This window comes from Lepus europaeus, chromosome 10 (assembly GCF_033115175.1).
Source record: "Lepus europaeus isolate LE1 chromosome 10, mLepTim1.pri, whole genome shotgun sequence".
NCBI lineage: Eukaryota > Metazoa > Chordata > Mammalia > Lagomorpha > Leporidae > Lepus > Lepus europaeus.
In genome coordinates this window covers 9,319,004-9,339,197 of record NC_084836.1, presented here as the reverse complement: position 1 = coordinate 9,339,197, position 20,194 = coordinate 9,319,004, and the positions used below count along the sequence as shown (strand labels likewise).

Here is a 20,194-nt window from a genome sequence, read left to right as displayed (position 1 = left end):
TCCCACCCGCGGCGGCGCCGGCGCCTGGGGGAGGGGCCTGGCGCGCAGGCGACGCTCTAGGCGGACGCGCTCGCGTCTCTATGGTGCCGGGCGCTCCCGCGCGCCGGGCCGGACATTGCCCCTTTAAGCGGCGGCGGGCGGTGCCGAGGAGGTCCCGCGAGAGCGGCGGGGGGCGGGGGGCGGCGCCGAGGCTGGGGGCCCGCGGCCGATGGAGCCCGCGATGGAGCCGGAGACGCTGGAGGCGCGAATCAGTGAGTGTCCGGGAGGGGCGCGGGCCGGACCGGAACCGGAACCGGGGGCGCGAGGCGGGCCCCTTCCCGGCGGAGGCGGGGTACGCGGCGCCCCCTCCTCACGCCCCGCCCCAGCCCAGGAGGGGCGGCGCCCCGAGTCCGCCGCGCCGACCCCGGGGGAAGGAGGACCTGCGGCCGGACGCCGCCCCCCGCCCCGAGCCCGGGCGGCGACCCCCGGCGCCCCGGACGGCGGCCGCAGCCTCCGCGGCCTTGCGCGCTGCTCCTCGGGGCTGGGCGGGGGGCGAGCCCGCGGACCCGGGAGGAAGTCGGGCCCGAACCGTCTGCTCCGGTCCTGCGTGGCGCGACTCCCTCCCGTCCGTTCTCCCTGGCCTTCCGGGAGGGCAGGACCCTCTGGCCGTTCCCTGCGGCGTCCGCACCTCCGTCCGAGGCCCCTGCCCCCTGCTCGGTGCTCGGCGCCCCGCACCTGCGCCCCGCACCTGCAGCCCGCCCCCGGCCAGACCCCTGACCCAGTGACCGCTCTCCCCAGGGCTTCTCTCGCGTCGGGCCCCGCCTGGGCCAGGGACCCGGGTCTCCCCTCGGCTCAGCCTCTAGGACCGGGGCACCCCGAGAAGCGGGGCAGGGCGGCTTGGGGTCGTGGCCGGCCCCCTTTAAGCCGGTCTTGAGCAGAGTTGAACCCTGAGGTTGGCCGCGGAACCGCACCGACCCAGGGAAGACAAAGTCAGGGCCGGCCGGCGCGGGGGCAGGCGGGGAGAGGGGGCGCTGGGCGGCCCTTGACCTTTCTGGAAGCCACAGGTGTCCAGGTCCGGCAGCCTGGGGGATGGGCAGGGCCTTGGCCGAGTAGGCCCAGAGAGGCTGCAGGACTAGGCGATACCAGCCCCTCTCGGGTTTAGCAACCGCGGGGGTTGCCCAAGAGGCCGGAGTCTGGGGGCTGGCAGGAGTCAGGACACCGGGGCTCCGCTGGACCCTGCAGCCCGGCGGCCTGGAGGTCCCTGGGCGCTTCCCTGGCGGAGCCCGAGGCAGAGCGGCTTGGGGTGGGGGTGATCCCAATGACAGCTCCACCGCGGCGGGAGCTGGGCCCTGAAAGGCTGTCCTCCCTACCCCCGCCCCCCTGCCCGGGAAGGGGCTCCCCCACCCCACCCCGGAGGAGTCAAGGGGGCTGGGGGCCGTGCAGGGGAGGGCGCTGTGTCTCGTGATGCCGGTACTTCCTCCCCGGCTCTGCCACTTGCTGCAGGGTCACAGAGCGGCCGCGATCCCGCTGCGGCTGGCGGGCAGAGTGGACAGCTGCCCGTGCCCCGGGGTGGGGGAGGAGGGGGCTCAGTGGGGGCTTCCCTAAGAAGGGCTGGGAGGTCCTGCGGGCCTCGCCGTCTCCGTGTCCCCGAGAGCAGCTGCCAGATGCCCTCTCCTCTCCTGCACGACTGGTCCTGGTGCCCGGCCGGCGGTGTGTCCGCCCCGGCTCGCTCCTTCCTCCCGCGACCCAAGCCTGAGGAGGGCAGGGTGTGTGTGTGTGTGTGTGTGTGTTTAATGTTTGTTTGTTTTACTTGAAAGGCAGAGATCTTCCATCTGCTGGTTCACTTCCCAAATGCCCACAGTAGCCAGGAGCCCAGAACTCCATCTGGCTCTCCCGGAGGGGTGGCAGGGCCCACTTGGGCCGGCATCCACTGCCTCTCGGGACACACGAGCAGGAAGCAAGATTGGAGGCAGAGGGGCGAGACTGGAACCGGCACTCTGATGCGGGCGGGACTGCCCCTAGCCGGTGCCCAGTGCCCCCAACCACTGTAGCCTAGGCCCCTGGAACGTGCACGATACGTGAAGGACTTGAATGACAGCCGCCGGGCCCAAGGCCGCCAGCCTCTTCCTGTCCAGAGGTCCTGCTCCGTCCTCAGGCCCTGCGGAGCTGGCTTAGAAGGGTGACGCTTGGAGCCCGGCTCCCCCGTGGCCTCATGGGCGGAGTTGTGGTGTCCACAGTGTCTCAGTGCAGCTCGAGGAGTCGGGGATGGAGGGAGGGATCATGTGGCCCCGTTGTTGCTGAACCTCATTAGGGGCCAAGGGGGCAGGGGTCGGGCCTTGCTCGCTGGTCCCCTCTGTGTGCCCTTTCCCGGCCACCACCCGTCCCCACACCTTACCCCTGCCTGCCCAGCTGGTCCTCACACGTTCATGCATTTGCCGAAGGGAGACCAGGCGCGCACGGTGGCTGGGATGCAGCGTGACCGCAGCCTTGGGTCAGTGCCCTGGCCCGGCAAGGCTGCCGTGGGTGGGTGACACTGAGCCATTGCCAAGGAGAGCAGGACTTGATGAAGCTAGCGTGGCGAAAGGAGCCACACGCCTGCCGCCTCTGTGCCTGGGGCCCTGACACCGCGTGTCCCCTGGAGCTGGTCAGGGTGGAGTCCCAGCACCAGCCGCCTCAGCTCCTCCGGGTCCTTCCCCGGCCCCTGGCCCCCAGCCTGAGCCCCGCCTCCATCACACTTACTAAGAGCTGGCTTCCCCTGGCCCTGCCCGCCGCACAGCTCCTTGAGCTTGGCTGTTTTGTTGTTGTTGTTGTTGTTTTATCTGTAAAGGTGTATTTATTTGAAAAGCAGTTAGAGAGAGAGAGGTCTTCACCTGCTGGTTCACTCCCCAAATGGCCACAATGGCCGGGTCTGGGCCAGGCTGAAGCCAGGAGCCTCCTCCAGGTCTCCCACGTGGGTGTATGGGCCCAAGCACTTAGGCCGTCCTCCGCTGCTTTCCCAGCCTTTAGCAGGGAGCTGGATGGGACGTGGAGCAGCCGGGTCTTGAACCAGCGCCCTTACGGGATGCCAGTGTCGCAGGCGGCAGCTTTCCCCACTGTGCCACAGCACCAGCCCCGGCTGTTTCCTTACCCGTGGGTCGCTGAGCACGGAGGCAGGAAGTCGGAAGCCCTCTTCCGTGTGCTCGTCACAATGCTTCCCTCGCCTGACCGAGCCGGCTGCCTGGGCAGGGGTGGGAGAGGCAGGGACCCCCGCGCAGGCCACTGATCCCCTCCTCCTGCAGACAGAGCCACGAACCCCCTGAACAAGGAGCTGAACTGGGCCAGCATCAACGGCTTCTGTGAGCAGCTCAACGAGGACTTCGAGGGGTAGGTGCCCGCGTGTGCCCACGGCGCCCCAGGGCGGGGCCCAGGAAGCCACTGGCAGCCTGATGGCGACCCGGCCGCTGGTGCCGAGTGCCGCCTGAGAGGCAGCCGCTGGCCTGGGCCTTGCTGGGCCCCTCACAGGGGAAGAAAGCCCCGCCCAGCCTTGGGGGCCTCGGAGAGGAAGTGGCAGCCCTGAGCTCTCCTGGGGTCCCACGGGCCAGCTGGGAGGAGGCCGGCAGAGCCTGTGCGCAGGGGGGCCGCAGTGCCCGTCCTTGGGCTGCCCAGAGCCAGACCTCGGGCAGGGATCGGGAGGGGCCGTCGTGCCGCGCGCTCTGCCTGCCCTCTGCTTTGTAGTCGCCCTGGTTCCGCGTGAACACACCCCTCTCTGCAGAGTGCCCGGGCCTCGCTGTCCAGCGGGAGTGATGGCGCTGCCCGCCTCTTGACTCTGTAGCTGGCAGGAAAGCACATGTGACACACTGCTGGCACTCTTTCCGGTGACGGGCCTCTCACCTGTCGCCACTCCACTGTGAGGCCGCCGATGCCCCTCGCAGGAGGTCCTTTGCCACCCTGAGCTCCCCGGGAGCTGTGCCCGGGGCCGAGTCCTGCTCCCAGGCCGGCTGCCCGCAACGCCGTACCTTCCTCCACGGCACTCACTGTCAGGTTCTCGGGAAAGCCAGCAGGAGGCTGAGCCTGCCCTGCCCCGCCCAGTCCTGGGCTGCGTCCTGGCCAGAGTGCGAGCCGGGCCTTTGCACGTGCCCGTGTCAGCGGGGTACCGGGGGCTCCGTGGCGGTCACGCCTCTGCGTTCTTCCCTCCCAGGCCTCCACTTGCCACCCGGCTGCTGGCCCACAAGATCCAGTCCCCGCAGGAGTGGGAGGCCCTCCAGGCCCTGACGGTGAGGAGAGGGGGCGGCGCTCTGTCCCCGGGCCACGCAATGGCACTGGGGATGCCAAGGGGCAGCCCATTCCCCGGGGGCGCCCCGGCAGCTGGTGGGCCAGCCCCTGGCACCCACTGTGTGCTGCCTTGGGGGTCTGCGCGCCCCCAGGCCCAGCACAGTCCCCGATGCCCGAAACTGCACTTCCGTGAAGGAGCAGGGTGGGCGCCGCCCCCACCCACATAGGGCAGAGCTGATGGGGCCGTGGCGGGGAGCGCTTTTCCTGTGCTGACAACGTTGGGGGGGGGGGGTGTCGTGTCCTCACGTCACAGACACAGGCAGGACACCCGGTCAGTGGTGCCCGCCGACGTTTAAAAAGAGCGGAAGAGAGCCCCGGGAAACCAACGAGCAGGGTTCTCAGAGGGGGCTCCTGGGGCGCTGTGGGTCACTGACCCGGTCCATCCACGGGCTCTGGGCGTGGCCTGGGCGTGGAGGCGGGGCCTCCCGGGATCCAGCCCTCATGCTTGCGCCTGCGCAGGTGCTGGAGACATGCATGAAGAGCTGCGGCAAGCGCTTCCACGACGAGGTGGGCAAGTTCCGCTTCCTCAACGAGCTCATCAAGGTCGTGTCTCCCAAGGTGGGTGCTGCGGCCCCGCCCTGCTCAGGGCCCCCCACTCCGGCGAGCCAGCCTGGGGGCTGTGGCAAGGGCGAGTGCAGGCCGGCCGTGGGGGCAGCTGTGGAACTGCTCTGAGCTCGGAGACGTGACCCTAAGAAGCCGCTCTCCCGGCTCAGCTGCCCCTGCCTGGGCGCCACTCCCTGCACACCCGGCCGTGGCCACGCCTCAGCTCTGGCACGTGCCCCTGAGTCCACCACACACGGTGGCCTCCGCGTCCTAAAGAAAGACGGAGCCTGGGGCGCCCTCCCGCGGGCCATGCACGGGAGCAGTGCCATAAGTGAGCGCCCACACCCTTCTCCTCCCCCGTGGGCTGCTGGGAGCGGCCCGGAGCCACTCGTCCACGTCCACGTCCACGGGTGTCCCTTCAGTCTGGGAGCCTCTGGCTCCTCCCCCTGAGGTCTCAAGGGTGGTGTCTGTGAGCCGGCTCTGCGCCTGGGCTGTACGCTGGGCCTTCCCCATACCCACTCCGCAGCCTCACCCCAGGGCTGCGTGGCAGGTGGGGAGACCCGGCGCAGGGCACCCCTGGCTGGCGAGTGGCAGAGCTGGGGGGGAAGCCCCGTCTGCGCTGGGCTGCACCCCGTAGTCCAGATGCCTTCGGAGGGGGCTCTGGGGAGGCAGCCAGGTTCGGGCTGGGCCCGGGTGGGGACCGATTGGATATTGATGGCGTCGCCCGTGGCCACACAAGAGGATCCACTGAGAAATGGCCTGCTGTGGAGCTGCCGAACGGCCCGAGGGCCAGGTGTTCCCCGCCCTGGGCGTCACAGCCGCCCCTCCCCTGTGCCCCCAGTACCTGGGCTCCCGGACGTCGGAGAAGGTGAAGGGCAAGGTCCTGGAGCTGCTGTACAGCTGGACGGTCGGCCTGCCCGAGGAGGCCAAGATCGCCGAGGCCTACCAGATGCTCAAGAAGCAGGGTGAGGCCCCGCCCCCGCGCTCCTGGCCAGCAGGGCTTCCTTGGGGGACCCCAGTGTGGGTGCCCGGCCCCTCTCGCCATGCCTCTTGACATGAGTTGGGGTAGGCTGGAGCCAAGTCCAGAGCCAGCGCCAGCCTGCTGGAGAGAGGCTGACCCCCACCCCGCTCCGTCCCGCCTCTCCCCAGGCCACCTGGGCCCTGCTGGAGAGAGGCTGACCCCCACCCCGCTCCGTCCCGCCTCTCCCCGGCCACCTGGGCCCTGCTGACGCCCTGCTGGCCCGGTTACCCCAGGGATCGTGAAGTCTGACCCCAAGCTCCCGGACGACGCCATCTTTGCCCTTCCTCCTCCACGGCCCAAGAATGTCATCTTTGAAGATGAGGAGAAATCCAAGGTGAGGGGCCCGGGAGCAGCAGGGGGCAGAGGTGCAGGGCCACCCTCTCAGGCGCTTCCTGGAGAGCCTGCCCCGGCCCAGGCGTCGCCCCAAGTCCCAGCCCCTCTGTCTCCGCAGATGCTGGCCCGCCTGCTCAAGAGCTCGCACCCCGAGGACCTCCGAGCAGCCAACAAGCTCATCAAAGAGATGGTGCAGGAGGTGAGGGGTGGGCTGGGCCGGCTGTAGGGCGGGGGCGCTGCTGGGCAGGGCTCTGAGGTGGGGCTGTGTGCCTGAGCGGGGGTGGGGGCAGTGCTGCGCTGGGCTCTGAGGTGGGGCTGTGCACGTGCCGGAGGGCAGGGCATGGCGCTGGGCTGGGTGTGCATGGGAGCAGGGCGCCCTGCGCCAGGTACGCGCCAGCACTAACAGCGCCAGTACGCTCGGGACTGGTGTGCCGGGATGCATTTCCAGCCCCATGAGCCTCCGGGCTGGCCAGCTCCCACATAGACTTGAGAAGCAGATGAGCCCATAGAGTGGTTAAATATGTTTACATACATACATAAACGTGCATAGACACGTGTAGACATATGGACAGAGTAGTGTATGGTGTTTTGGTTTTTTTTTTAAGGTTTTTTTTTTTTTTTTTTTTGAAAGATTACAGAAAAAGAGGGAGAGACACTACTGGTTGGCCTCTGCTGGCTCGCTTCCCAAATGGCTACAGCAGCCAGGGCTGGGCCAGGCTGGAGCCAGGAGCTCCTTCCCGATCTCCCACGCGGGTGCAGGGGCCCAAGCACTCGGGCCAGCCTCCACTGCTTTCCCAGGCGCATCAGCAGGGCGCTGGACCGGAAGCGGAGCAGTGCCCTTGTGGGATGTGGGTGTTCAGGTGGCAGCTTTGCCCTCTGCGGGCCCTGAAATTCCTGTCAACGAGGATACGTCACCGCCGTTCGCAGACGTTCCCACCTGCCGCTCCCTGGGTGTGGGGTCGTCAGCCATGAAGTAAACTCCATGAAGGGCACCCAGCAGGGCGGGGCCACAGCACGGGCACCCCTGGGGCAGGAAGAGGCAGTGCCCTCCCGTCGTGTGCAGGGAGCGCACCCAGCCGCAGCCCGGTGTCGCCAGGTCGTCAGATCCCGAGCTCTCCCGTCACTCGTGGTAGCATCCACCTCCCAACGTGGCCGCACCAGAACTGGCTGCTCCTTCTGGGCCTGAATCCCATCTACACGGCTTGGCCCAGGGCTGAGCGAGGGCTGAGGGCTCCCCTGGGCGCTCCTGCAGCGGGGGGGAAGAGGCCCGGGCGGCGGACGCCTGAGGTTGTCTGCTGCCTGTCCTGCCGGCCCTCACGGGGCGAGGTCGGGCCCGGCTAGCGGGCTGGGCCGGGGCCTGGGTCACTCCTGCAGCTGCCTTGCCAGGCCCTGGCTCCGGCTCCAGCTCCTGTGTGCGCCAGGCCCTGGCTGGCACCGGGAGGGCCGCAGCGCCCACTGCTCGGCTGTGCTTGGTGAGAGGCCCCTTTCACTGTAGAGCCGGGCACGCAGGGGGCATCGCCGAGGTTCGAGGCTCAGGCCCTGGTCCCTCAGAAGCACCTGAGAGTGGCGGGAATCCAGACCCCCGGGCCTTCTCTGGAGGTTGTGCTGGGCTCATGTAGAGACCTGGGGCCTGGAGAGGAAGCGCCTGCAGGGTGACAGGGTGCTCTCAGCAGGGTCTGAGGACCCCCAGCAGACTGCCCAGGGGCAGGGGTCGGGGCGGCGAGGCCAGCTCCCGGTTCCTCCTCTTCCGCAGGACCAGAAGCGGATGGAGAAGATCTCGCGGCGGGTCAGTGCCATCGAGGAGGTGAACAACAATGTGAAGCTGCTCACGGAGATGGTGATGAGCCACAGCCAGGGCGGCGCGCCCTCGGGCGGCAGCGAGGACCTCATGAAGGTGCGTGTGCCTCCCCGGCCCCTCCCCGCTCCAGGCCCACCCCGGAGGCCCTGGCCACCCTGACCTGCCCACCCTGCTGCCCCCAGGAACTATATCAGCGGTGTGAGCGGATGCGGCCCACGCTCTTCCGACTGGCCAGCGACACCGAGGACAACGACGAGGCCTTAGGTGAGCCCAGGCCCCGCCCGGCCCCTCCCTCCGCTTCTTGCTTCTCTCTCCTGCCCAGCCCCCAGCCCCGCTGAATGCCTGCAGTGAGAAGGAGCCCCCACCAGAGGGTGCCCTTCTCCACTGCTGAGCTAGGGCCTCTGCCCTTGCAGGAGGGAGCAGAGAGCAGGGTCTCCCGCAGCTGGGAGAGCCTTTGGGCCAGGGTCCTTTGTGGGTACAGGCTCACGGCACTGTCCCCGTATCCCTGCTGGGGCTCGGGTGTGATAGAGCCAGGGTGGACCAAGGGCCGCTGCCTTGGAGCCGTTCCAGAGCTGAGCTGGGGATGTCTGGCCGGGCTCCCGGGGCAGGTGTCTGGGAGTCCACCTGGCACCTGAGGAGGCCAGTGTGAGGGGACGGCCGCCCGCGGGGGTGTGGCAGGGGCCTCCTCCTGGAGCTTGGCACCTGCTGGCGGGGGCAGTCCGTAAACCACTTCCGTGAACGGTGACCGTGGCCATGAGTGGCAGGAGAGAAATGGGGGGAGGCGAGGCAGCGTAGGGCGGCAAAGACCGAGGCAGCGAGGGGGCAGGAAGCGAGAAGATCCAGATGCGAGGCAGCGAGGCCGAGATGCAAGGCCGGAGGCAGCCCCGTGCCCAGCGTGTTCAGGGCCAGCGCGGCAGTGTGGCTGAGCGGACGAGACGGAGGACCCCCCGCCCCTCGCCTCCCACACAGGCGGGGCTGCACGCGGCCCCTCAGCCTGGCTGCCCCTCCCGCCTCTTGCAGCCGAGATCCTGCAGGCCAATGACAACCTCACCCAGGTGATCAACCTGTACAAGCAGCTGGTGCGCGGCGAGGAGGTCAACGGGGACGCCGCGGCCAGCGCCATCCCTGGTGAGAAGAGGCCGGGCAGGGCCTGCTGTGTCTGTGTCTCAGTGTGTGTGTACCTGTGTCTCTGGGTGTGTCTGTGTGTATGTATCTCTATGTGTGTGCGTGCCTGTGTGTGTGTGTATCTCCATGTGTCTCTGTCTGTGTATATCTCCGTGTGTGTGTATCTGCGTGTGTGTGCTTGTGTCTGTGTATCTGGGTGTGCATGTGTGTTTCTGGGTGTGTGTGTTTGCATCTCTGTATCTGTGTGCGTGTGTATGTATGTGTGTGCATGTATATCTCTGTATGTATCCGCATGGGTGTGTCTGTGTATGTATCCATGTATATATGTGTGTATTTGTATGTATGTGTGTATTTATGTCTGTATGTATCCATGTGTGTCTGTATCTGTATGTGTGTATCCGTGTGTGTGTTTGTGTGTGTATGTATGTGTGTGTATCCGTGTGTCTGTGTGTATCTGTATGTATATATCTGTGTGTGCGTGTGTACATATATCTATTCATGTATATGTGTGTATGTATGTATCTGCGTGTCTATATGTATCTGTGTATGTATGCGTTTCTATATGTGTGTATGTGTGTGTGTATCTGTGTGTGTATCTATATGTATGTATCTGTGTATGTACCTGTCTCTCTGTGTATGCACCCATGCGTGTCTGTGTGTGTATGTGTCTCTGTGTCTGTGTGTACACGTAGCACAGAGGGTGTAAGGTGGCACCAGTCCCACGGCTGGCCCAGGGAGGGAGCTGGAGGACGGCCGTGGCTGGGCCGAGCCTGCAGCTATGGGGGAAGCAGCGTGTGCTGGGGCGGGGGTTTGGAGAGCCCAGTCGGAAGGCAGCTTTTCTTCCTGTGCCGGGGCTGGGTGACACCGCCAGGCCTGCCGGAGTGAGAGCAGGCAGGAGGGGGTTAGTCGAAGGCACTGGTCAGGGGGAGGTTGGCATTGGCCGCGGGGCATGCCCAGGGGCAGCCTTGGCTTAGCTTGGCCTTAAGGCCGAAGGGCAGCTTGCCCAGCGAAGCTAGGAAGGCAGTATGGGCATGGCCCCGCCACTCGGGCACCTGGCCACGCATCGCCTGGCGACACGCTCCTTAGAGGGCTCCCTGTTCTGTCATCACATGACACAGACAAGTGCCACCGTGGCCAAGGAGGGGGAGGCAGGAGGCCGGCAGGGGGTGAGGGTGGAGCTAGGCGTTGCCCCCCCGAAATCTCTGTGGACCCCAAGACCCAGTGTCCTCCACCCAGGCCCTGCTGGACGCTCCCCTCCCGCCCTAGGGAGCACATCAGCCCTGCTGGACCTCTCAGGCCTGGACCTCCCTCCTGCCGGGACCACGCCCCCGGCCCCGCCCCCTGGCCCTGGCAGCCAGGCAAGCCCGGAGCAGCTCAGCGCCTCGGTTTCCCTGCTTGACGACGAGCTCATGTCCCTGGGTAAAGAAGGGGCCAGGCTGGAGGGGGGCGGGCTCCGCCGAGGGCGTGCTGCGCGTGTGGCTGTGTAGGATGGCGTGTGAATCGTGGGCAGTAGGCCCATTTCACAGATGAGGCGGCCAAGGCTCAGAGAACAAGGCTGTGCCCGCAGGCGAGCTGGAGGGCAGGGACGCCGTGGCAGGGTTCCCTCCCCCAGCTCGTGCTCGGGAAGCGAGGTGCGCTTTGCACTTCCTGTCCCGCAGCTGTTCAGCAGAACCCTGAGCCCCCAGCTCCCTTCTGGTTTCTTCTCACACGCACAGACGGCCCTGTGCCGGGGCCACAGCACCCAGCCGCGCCCTGGGACTGGAGGAAGCCTCAGGCCCTCGCTGTGGCCCATGGCAGGGAGGGTGAGGGCTGGCGGACGGGGCTGTGTCCCCAGCTCAGCAGCCCGAGGTCACGCAGAACAGTGCCCAAGTCCGAGTCTGGACTCTGCCGCTCTCTGCTGTCTGACCTTGGGCGCGTGACTCCACCCCCCGGGCACCCGCCTCGTCCTTAGGAGAGCCCAGGATCCCACTCCCACCTTTGAAAGTTGTAGGAGTCGGCAGGCCCCGCGTCCCAGCACGCGGCCTGTGGGGCCGCCATATTAGCGTTGCCGCCGTGGTGTCTCTGGGGACACGTGCACAAGAAGAGACCCGGTGATCACGTGGCGGTCACCTGGCACTGCAGTCGGGAGCTGGGCCACCCAGGCTGCAGCAGGAGGGGGGACTCGTCTTCCGGGGTCAACCTGGTGTCTCAGGGAGGTGGCGGCCGCTGCCTCCTGCTGGGGAACCGCCCCCTACTGCCCGGGCCCCAGCCCCGCGGCACCGGCTGGCACCCTGGTTGACCTTGCTGGCACTGCAGAGTGGCCCAGCCCGCACCATCATTGCATGTGTGGGGACACAGGCTCGGCCAGCGCCCTGCTCGCCCTCCTCAGCCCCAACACAGGGAAGTCCTGGCCTCGTGCGCAGGCGGAAGCCAGCGTGGGCCACGCTGTCCGAGTCTCCGCCTTGTCTCCTTGCCCTGCCCCTGTCCCCTGAGATCCTGTGGGTGTCGCGCCTCTGAATGGAGCCTCTCAGAAAGCCCGGGGTGGGGGTGGTAGGAGCTGGGAGCCCCCCACCAGCTCCTGGTCGCCCTCTGTGGTCAGTCCTGCTCCTCCACCTGTGTCCTCTCCCGCAGGCCTGAGCGACCCCACGCCCGCTGCGGGCCCCAGCTTGGATGGCGCCGGGTGGAACAGCTTCCAGGTAGGGGGGCCTGGCACCAGCCTGCCCAGTCCCACGTCTGAGGGGCAGGGGCAGCAGGGAAGGCGCACGGGGCCTCGGGGCTCCAGGCCGTGGGGCGGCAGTAGCCCAGGGGCTGGAGGCGCCACGGGTCCTCTCCTCCCGGCCCTCCAGCCGCACCTTCCCCATCTTGGCCTCGGGTCTCCCTTGGGGCTGCCACCCCACCTCGGGGTTGGGAGGAGGGCTTTCCCTGAGGGGACCCTTGAGGTCTCCAGAACACAGCCGAGGGTCTGCTGTTCCCCAGGCGCCACCTGCCATGATGGGTAGGAGCCTCAGGGCGGGGCCGGGGCCCCCTCCCCCCACACCTCTTCCCACAGCTGCACCCCTGCGTCTTTCCACCCATAGTCCTCCGAGGGCGCTGAGCCCCCAGCCCCCACTCCGGCCCAGGCCCCCAGCACGCACAGCTGCCCCCCGGCGCCGGCGTCCGTGCCGACAAGCAGCGGCCTGGATGACCTGGACCTGCTGGGGAAGACGCTCCTGCAGCAGTCGCTGCCCCCGGAGTCCCAGCAAGTGCGGTGGTGAGCGCTGCCCCCGCCAGCCGTGTCCACGCGCCAACCACTTCTCCTGGCCCTGCCCGGCCCGGCAGAGGGAGGCGGCGCTGGCTTACTCCTCGCAGCGGTGCGGGCTGGGGGTGGGGGGAGGAGGGGCCTGCAAGGTCACAGCAGCAGCTGAGCTGAGACAGAAGGGACCCAGGCCTTCCTGAAAGCCCAGAGCCAGGGCACGGAGGGGAGGGCTTGGGCGGATCTGAGGTGAGGAGACCCCAGGCCAGAGCGACTGACTGGGGACGGAGCCAGAGCCCCGCCGCTGAGTAGCGCCTGTCCCCCAATAAGGGAGAAGCCGCAGCCAGCGCCCCGGCTCACGCTGCGGGACCTGCAGAGCAAGAGCAGCGGCAGCTCGCCCGGCTCCAGTGCCGGCAGCCTGCTCCACGCCACGTCCCCGGAGCCCCCTGCACCCGCGCAGCAGCCCACGCCCACGCCCACCGAGCTCTCCCTGGCCAGCATCACTGTGCCCTTGGAGTCCATCAAACCCAGTGAGTGGGCTCGGTCCGGGGGAGCAGAGCTGCCTCCGCCGACATGGGGACACGGGGAGCCGGGAGCAGGCAGGAGAACCCGCCCCAGGATGGTGGGGGCTGGGGCACAAGAAGGCTTGGATCTCCCCAGGGTCATGGAACCGGCCTGCAGGCCACTGCCCGACACCAGGTCCCGAACAGAAGGGTGGGTGCTGGCTGTCGTCATTGAACTCGCTGCGACCCAAGCTCTCGCTGGTCCCTCTCGGGCTGCGGCCTCTCGGGATCCTAGCACGGTGGGAGCCCCAGACAGCAGCCGCGCGGGGGCTGTGCCATGTGCCGTGTGCCGAGCGCCGCCCTCCCACGCTCGCCCGCAGGCAGCATCTTGCCCGTGACCGTGTACGACCAGCATGGCTTCCGCGTCCTCTTCCACTTCGCCCGCGACCCCCTACCGGGGCGCGCCGACGTGCTGGTGGTGGTGGTGTCCATGCTGAGCACAGCGCCCCAGCCCATCCGCAACATCGTCTTCCAGTCGGCCGTCCCCAAGGTGACAGCGTGGGGCAGGCGGGGGCAGGCTGGGCCGGGGCCGGGGCCGGGGCAGGCAGGGAGAGCAGCAGGGCCCGCCGCGCCCTTGTCCCCTGTGCCCACAGGTCATGAAAGTGAAGCTGCAGCCACCCTCGGGCACGGAGCTGCCCGCCTTCAACCCCATCGTGCACCCCTCAGCCATCACCCAGGTCCTGCTCCTCGCCAACCCGCAGAAGGTGAGGGCCCGGCCAAGAGCCGGCCACGCAGGGCGGGGCGAGGGCGCCCTCCCCCGCTGACCTCTGCTTCCGTGTGTCTGCCGCAGGAGAAGGTTCGCCTCCGCTACAAGCTCATCTTCACCATGGGCGACCAGACCTACAACGAGATGGGGGACGTGGACCAGTTCCCCCCGCCCGAGACCTGGGGCAGCCTCTAGAACAGGGAGGAGGGCGGGGCCGAGCCACTGTCCAGCCTGGGACACCCTGTGTGCCCCGCGGCCACGCCCCCACCCGGGCCTGGTGCTTCGCCCCACCCCTGCGGCTCCCAGTGACTCTGCCTACTCCCTCCTGGGTTTGCACTTCCGGGGCCCCATCCCCAGTGGGAGCCTGGGGCCGAGACGGGCTGCATGGGCCTGGAAGGACCTTGGGTGGCGGGAAGAAGCAGGCTGTTGGGGAAGGGTGGGCGCAGAGGCAGCCCCACCCCGGCCTGTGGCGGCGACTTTACCGCCTGTCTCTTATGCCTTATGGGAAGGCCCAGCCATAACCCAGGAGCCGTGCTGGAGCTGGGGCCAGCCTCGCCTCCGCCATAGGATGCCCGTGAATGGGGGTGGCCCTGCACCCCCAGCTGTTTGCACTCTGGTGTGTGGTTTGACTCCGCTTTCTTTCAGAGTGGCCCTGTGGTCACAGTCGCAGGGGGCTGCACCGGGGGAGCCCCACCCGGCCCCGGTCTGCTGTGGGGTTGTGGGCCCTTGGAGTCCTCGGTGTGACCCCTTGGGTCCTTGGCCTCTGCTGGGGCCTCCTGTCCACCCCCGTCCGTGGTCAGAAGTGGGCTCGGTGTGAGTGGGAGCAGGAGTATTTATGAACATAAAATGTCCTTTTTCCTGGACCGGCCGCTCGCATGGCCCTCTCTGCCTCCGTCATCTCTGGCCGCCCTCCGCCACCCGCTCGGGGGGCCGCGGCCACTGCTGAGTCACCAGCGGGCCCTGGGCTGCGGCCGCCCCCGCCGTCCCAGCTGGAAGTGAGCAGCCGCCAGGGCTGCCGGCGCCCCAGCTGCTGCGGCCGCTGAGGGGGGCTGAGGGGGGGCCCCGGCTGCTCAGAGCTTCCTCCGGCTCTGCTCAGCCCTCAGACTGCAGGGCTGCTCCGCCCCTGCCCGGGGCCCCGCTGCTCCTGTCCTGGGGCCCAGGAAGTGTGGGTGCAGGCCCGGGGCCCCTGCCTCTGCAGGCCCTGCCCACCCGCCCTGGTCCTGGGGTTCCGTAGCAGGCCCACCCTGCAGGGCGGGGGAGGAGGGCCCCGTGCAGGGGCAGCCAGCGCCACGCACACGCTCCGCTCTGCAGGAAGCGGCCCTCCACTCCTCCTGAGCCCGGGCGCCCAGGAAGGGCCCTGGGAAGTCCCACTCGGAGCCATTTTCACTGTCAGGCCCTGTTTCCCAATCGCAGCTTGGCGGGCGAACCCACGGTCGAGCCAGGCTGGAGGGCGGCCCAGCTCGCCCTTCCTGGCTGTGTGCCCCTCCGTTCATCATCAAATGAGGGAGCCCTGTGTGCTGGGCCCTCACAGGAGGAGCGGGGGGCCCTGTGCGCCCCAGCAGTGCCTGCCGTGTGGCTCCCACCCCAGATGGCCCGACCCTCACTGTGGGGCCCCTGGCCTCCCACCCCCCGCAGGACTCGCCTCCCAGAGGTGACCTCGTTCTAAGGTCCCGTGGTGTCCACCTGCGGACCCGAAATCCCGGAAGGCATGTGTGGTGGGGCTGGGAGTGTGGGGTGCTGGGTGGCTCCCATCAAGACATCGTCCTTTCTGGCCTTCGGGGTCCTTGTTTCAGAAGCCAGGAAGGATCTGGTGAGCTTTGAGAGCCTCCAGGCAGTCCTTGGGCGAGACTCCAGACTGCCAGCTTTGGAGGACTTGGGTGTTACAAGGCCAAGGGTCCCTTCCACCTCGTCCCAGGCCCTCCACTCGGCTGGTGTTAGCTTGAGTGGTCCTTGAACCGGGCATCACTCTGTCCTCAGCTGGGAAAGACTTGTGAGCCCGCAGCTCCTTGTACCCTGACAGCTGGGGGGGACATGAGGTGCCACAGGAACCCTGTAACAGAGCCTGGGATGGGGGCCAACCAGGGAAGGACCCTTGGCCACCCCTGCCTGGAGGGCTTGCTCCCTGCTAATGGCGGCTCCCCAGCTTATGGTGGGGTTCCAGCTCCATAAACCCACCGTGTGTGGGAAATAGCCCAGTGGGAAATGCACCTGCTCGACCAGCAGCCCTTGTAGGGGACCAGGGGTCTCCCTCGAGAGCGTGAGGCCACTGTTCCGTGGCACATGTTCATAGCCTGGGAAAAACAAACGCCAAGGATGGCTGTCAGCAATGCCGACTGGAGCCGTCGGTGCCATGTGCCGGTCCAGCCTGGCCCCCGGCCGTGGCATTCTCAGGGGCTGGGGCAGGGTGTCAACACAAGAGCGGTGGGACTTCCCACATCGCAAAGCCACACTGCCACTTGCAGAGGTGGAAGTTCGTTCTGTCTTCGCAACCACAGCACATGCTGCTCACGGGCACACAGCAGCCAAGAGAGCTGGAGAGGCCCCGCCGGCCCGGGCAGCCAGCCCCCGCCTGGTCTCCTGATGTCCCCTACCCGCCTTCTCTGTGTGCCTCCTGGCAGGGCGCAGGCCCAGCAAAGGTGGACCAGGGATGCCAGCCCCAGGCCTGCCTCATGCCACGGTGCTACCTGCAGTCTCTGGTTCCCTTACTGCTCGAGTAGAGGCCTCGCGACTCAGGACAGGCTCCAGAGCAGGTGTCCACTATGGGATCACATTGCCCCTGCCTCCAGAGCCCCCCACCCCCACCCACGGCTCCGTCAGCCCAGCCCGCCCTCCTCAGGGGCTGTGGTTAGGGGTACACGGCCCCGGGGCTCCCTGGAAAGTCCCTGTAGCTTGGGGAGGGGAAAGTCAGTTCCCAGAGCTGCAGAAAGCACGTGTGGGAGGGGTGGGGGGCACCACTCAGCGGGCAGCCCCGACGCGGCCACAAGCACACAGTTCGTCCCTGTGTCTAAAACGGGCTGTTTTTGCTACACCGCCTTGGCCACTGGTCGCTGGCCACGCTGCCCACATCCCACTCCGGCTTCACCAGCAGGCACTACCCAGAGTGTCACAGGTCTTCCCAGGCAAATCTGAGGTCACTGGGCCCCTTGATGCAGCCACAGAGGTTGGGGCTGGCCAAGGGCCATCACTGCCGGAGTTTCCAGGCAGGGCGCTTGGGCTCACCAGGAGACCAGCTGTGGGCTTTTGTGGGCCCCATGGGCTTTCCCAGTCAACCTGTAGCAGCCAGCTGGCCGGCCAGCCACCTCAGGCGGGAGCCTGGAACGGGCCCGGCAGGCATTCAGCCCAGCAGTTAGGATGCTGGTCGGTGCGCCACCTCCCGTCGGGAGATGCAGACCCTGGGAGGCCGCAGCAGTGGCTCCAGCGGTTGAGTTCCTACCTCAGTGTCCCAACACCCGGATTGCATTCTCGCTTCCAGCCTCCGGCTGGCTGAGCCCCAGCCCCGGCCCCGGCCATTGAGGGTGTTCGGAGAGTGACCCGGCAGATAGGCGAGCTCGCTCTCTGCACCACCCCCCCAATAAATGGGGCAATGACACCGCCTCACTGCAAGGTGTACCAGGGCACGTGACAATAAGTTGCATGGTCCATGGCAGCTGAGCACATTAGGGGGTCACAGAGGCAGAACTGGGGTGAAGAGGTTTTCCATCCTGACCTGGTAGACTGAATAATGATGGTAAACACTGCCAGGCACTGTCCTCTTCTTTTTTAAAAAAGTGTTTATTTGAAAGGCAGAGTTACAGAGTGAGAGACTGCGCTAGCTTTCATCTGCTGGTTCATTCCCCGAATGGCCACGTGGCCAGGGACAGCCCAGGCTGAAGCCAGAGGCCAGGCACTCCATGCTGGTCTCCCACGCGGATGCAGGGGCCCAAGCACTTGGACTGTCTGCTGCTTTCCCAGGTGCATTAGCAGGGAGCCGGACCAGAAGTGGAGCAGCCAGGACTTGAACCGGTGCCTATATGGGATGCCGGCGCTGCAAGCAGCGGCTTTATCCATTATGCCACAGCGCCGGCCCTGCCAGGCACGTTTCCAAGGACTGAGCTAGTTACTGCTGTATTTCCACTTCACACAGGAGACACTGGGTCTCCGAGAGATGAGCTGGATCATCCCAGGCCACCCAGCTCACGAGAGACTGACCCTGCCGGCTGCGTCCATCCGCACCCGTCGGCCCCGTCCTAGCTGCCTGCAGGGTGCAGCTGAGCGTCCATTGATGGTGCCGTCACCTGCTGTGACTGTCCGCTCCCCAGACCACGGCCCAGTGCGGGGGGCCCAGGGGGTTCACCGAGAGCCAGCTGAGCCCCAGGCAGGAGGCCCTGGAGGAAGGGCCCCGGGAGGCTCGGCGGGTGACCGCTCACGTCCCCCGTCTGCACACACAGTTCTAAAACGCCAGGATCCCAGCACCAGCTGCCTGCAACTCCTGAGTCCTCCAGATTCGCATTATAGCTGGGATCCAACCTCCGGCCTGAGCAGCAAAGGCCCTGACCTGTCCCCAGTCCCCAGCCAAGTCACACAGCAGCCCCACCCAGGTCACGCCCAGGAGAGCTGGGCGCGTCTCCTGCCCAGGACTCCTGGGTCTGGCTGGAGGGGAGCTCAGAGCCGGGGGGGGGCCTGGTCATGGGGCTCCAGCCCTTCCATGGCTGCTGCTGCGACAGCCCCAGAGATGGATCCCATCCTGGACCAGAGCTCCAGAATTCAGCCTGGACAAGCCGGGGGGGGGGGGGCACGGGTCCAAGTCTGGCCTCCGGGACCTTCAGAGCAGCTGGGGGACCCACACGGCCCGCGCCCAGCGTGGGCCAGAAGAAGGGGAGGGCACAGTGAAGTCCAGAGACTCGGAGGGGCAGGAGGGCCGGTGCCTGGCGTCTCCAGTGTCCTCTCGCTGCGCTCGGTAGGTTGTGCCCATTGCAGGGCCAGGGAAACTGAGCCACCTGGAAGTTTGGGGATTGACCGGTGGGGAAGGTGGAGAGGCCAGGACTGAACCCACACGTTCCAAGCTCCAGCTCACCACTTTAAGGAGCCAGGTCTAGGGGCTGGCCTTTTGGCATAGTGGGTAAAGCCATATGGGCACCAGTTTGAGTCCCAGCTGCTCCACTTCTGATCCAGCTCCCTGCTAATGCGCCTGGGAAAAGCAATGGAGGAGGGGCTGGTGCTGTGACAGCAGGTAAAGCCTCCGCCTGCAGTGCCAGCATCCATAGGGGCGCCGGTTTGAGTCCCGGCTGCTCCACTTCCGCTCCAGCTCTTGGCTGTGGCTTGGGAAAGCAGAAGATGGCCCAAGTCCTTGGGCCCCTGCACCTGCGTGGGAGACCCAGAAGAAGCTCCTGGCTCCTGGCTTCAGATCAGCGGAGCTCTGGCTGTTGTGGCCATTTGGGGAGTGAACCAGCAGATGGAAGACCTCTCTCTCTGTCTCTCCCTCTCTCTCTCTATCTCTCCTCTCTGTGTGTAACTCTTTCAAATAATAAATAAATACACAAATATTTAAAAGAAGAAGAAAACCAGTGGAGGATGGCTCAGGTGCTTGGGCCCCCGCCAGCCACGCGGGAGACCCAGATGAAGTTCCTGGCTCCTGGCTTTGGCTTGGCTTGGTCTTGACCATTCAGGGAGTAAACCGGTGGATGGAAAAATCTCTCTCCCTCTCTCTCTGTAACTCCGATGTTCAAGTAAACAAATCTTAACAAACAAGGAAGACCCCAGGGCGCTGGCGTTTCTCTCATTTCCCAAGCCCTGCCTTCTTTCTGGACCCCCCCTCCCGGCCGGGGTCTCCTGCGGGAAAGGGGAGGTGGGAGAGGGCCCTTCCCTGGCATTGCAGCTTCTCACGCTGGCCCCTCCCAGCTTCCTGCAGGGCCTCCTCCACCAGGTGGGCTTCCAGCTGGTTCCCTAATCAGCTGCTCTCACCCAGTGGCCTATTCAAGTCTCCCCTCAGGGACTGGGGGGGCTGCCAGCCCTGTGCCGGGCACTGGGAATACAGAGGGGTCCAAAGGGCCCATTCGGGGCAGCAGCACACAGTAGGTGCTCCAGTGGTTTCCCCCCGGGGGGGCACCTGGGGCACAAGCAGTTATGCAGCGCCTACTGCATACCTAGCTCTGTTTGGGGGGAGGGCCCAAGTCAGCCCCTGCTCCCTGCGGGCAGCAGCACCCACTTGGTTGCCTTTCAGGGAGGAAGGATGGGGCTGAGCCCCCCCTCCCCGACAGAAAGGGAGAGGCAGGGCTCTGCAAGGGGAGGAGACTGTCCCCGCTGGGCCCACAGGTGTGGGGGCTGCAGGGGCGGGGTCTGGTGCAGGCTCCCGCCAGAAAGGAGGCCGGGGAGCAGAAGCCTGGAGCTGGGAGGCTGCAGGAGTGGGTGGGCTCTCTGGTCCATGCTGAGGGTCAGCCAGGACAGTAGCTGGAGGCGGCCGGCCCAGGATCCCGCGGGTGCCCAAGCTCCCAGACAGGCCAGCGCTGGTCCCAAAGACCTGTCTCTCCTAAGCACGAGGCCCTCTTTACCCTTTAAGACGGGGGCAAAGGTCCCTTCTGCCCGGGGCCCCGCGGGCGGCAGGCGGCGGCCAGAGCCGGCTCACCTG

The 20,194-nt window shown here is 66.8% G+C and overlaps 1 protein-coding gene across 3 annotated transcripts; it reads left to right on the top strand.

The window, feature by feature from the left end:
• Positions 1-154: 154 nt before the first annotated feature.
• On the top strand, positions 155-14,453 carry GGA1 (golgi associated, gamma adaptin ear containing, ARF binding protein 1). 3 transcript variants are annotated; one of them, XM_062202872.1, is made up of 17 exons: positions 155-251; positions 3,258-3,342; positions 4,157-4,232; positions 4,750-4,848; positions 5,675-5,798; positions 6,088-6,188; positions 6,306-6,386; positions 7,941-8,081; positions 8,168-8,249; positions 9,006-9,113; positions 10,377-10,529; positions 11,721-11,785; positions 12,167-12,339; positions 12,652-12,851; positions 13,205-13,374; positions 13,478-13,588; positions 13,675-14,453. In XM_062202872.1, exons 1-17 carry the CDS (start codon positions 209-211, stop codon positions 13,783-13,785), a joined length of 1,923 nt encoding a protein of 640 aa, XP_062058856.1. In that variant the 5' UTR covers positions 155-208; the 3' UTR covers positions 13,786-14,453. The 3 variants fall into 3 exon arrangements, with proteins under 3 accessions (XP_062058856.1, XP_062058855.1, XP_062058857.1); XM_062202871.1 differs by having other exon boundaries at positions 10,347-10,529; XM_062202873.1 differs by lacking the exon at positions 155-251 and adding an exon at positions 2,295-2,470 and having other exon boundaries at positions 10,347-10,529.
• Positions 14,454-20,194: the final 5,741 nt, after the last annotated feature.

Bases quoted from the DNA above. Each gene is read 5' to 3' on its own strand.
- GGA1 (XM_062202871.1), top strand. From the start codon at position 209: ATGGAGCCCGCGATGGAGCCGGAGACGCTGGAGGCGCGAATCA. The intron at 5,799-6,087 runs GTGAGGCCCCGC...CGGTTACCCCAG, and splicing joins CCAGATGCTCAAGAAGCAGG to GGATCGTGAAGTCTGACCCC. The intron at 11,786-12,166 runs GTAGGGGGGCCT...TTCCACCCATAG, and splicing joins CCGGGTGGAACAGCTTCCAG to TCCTCCGAGGGCGCTGAGCC.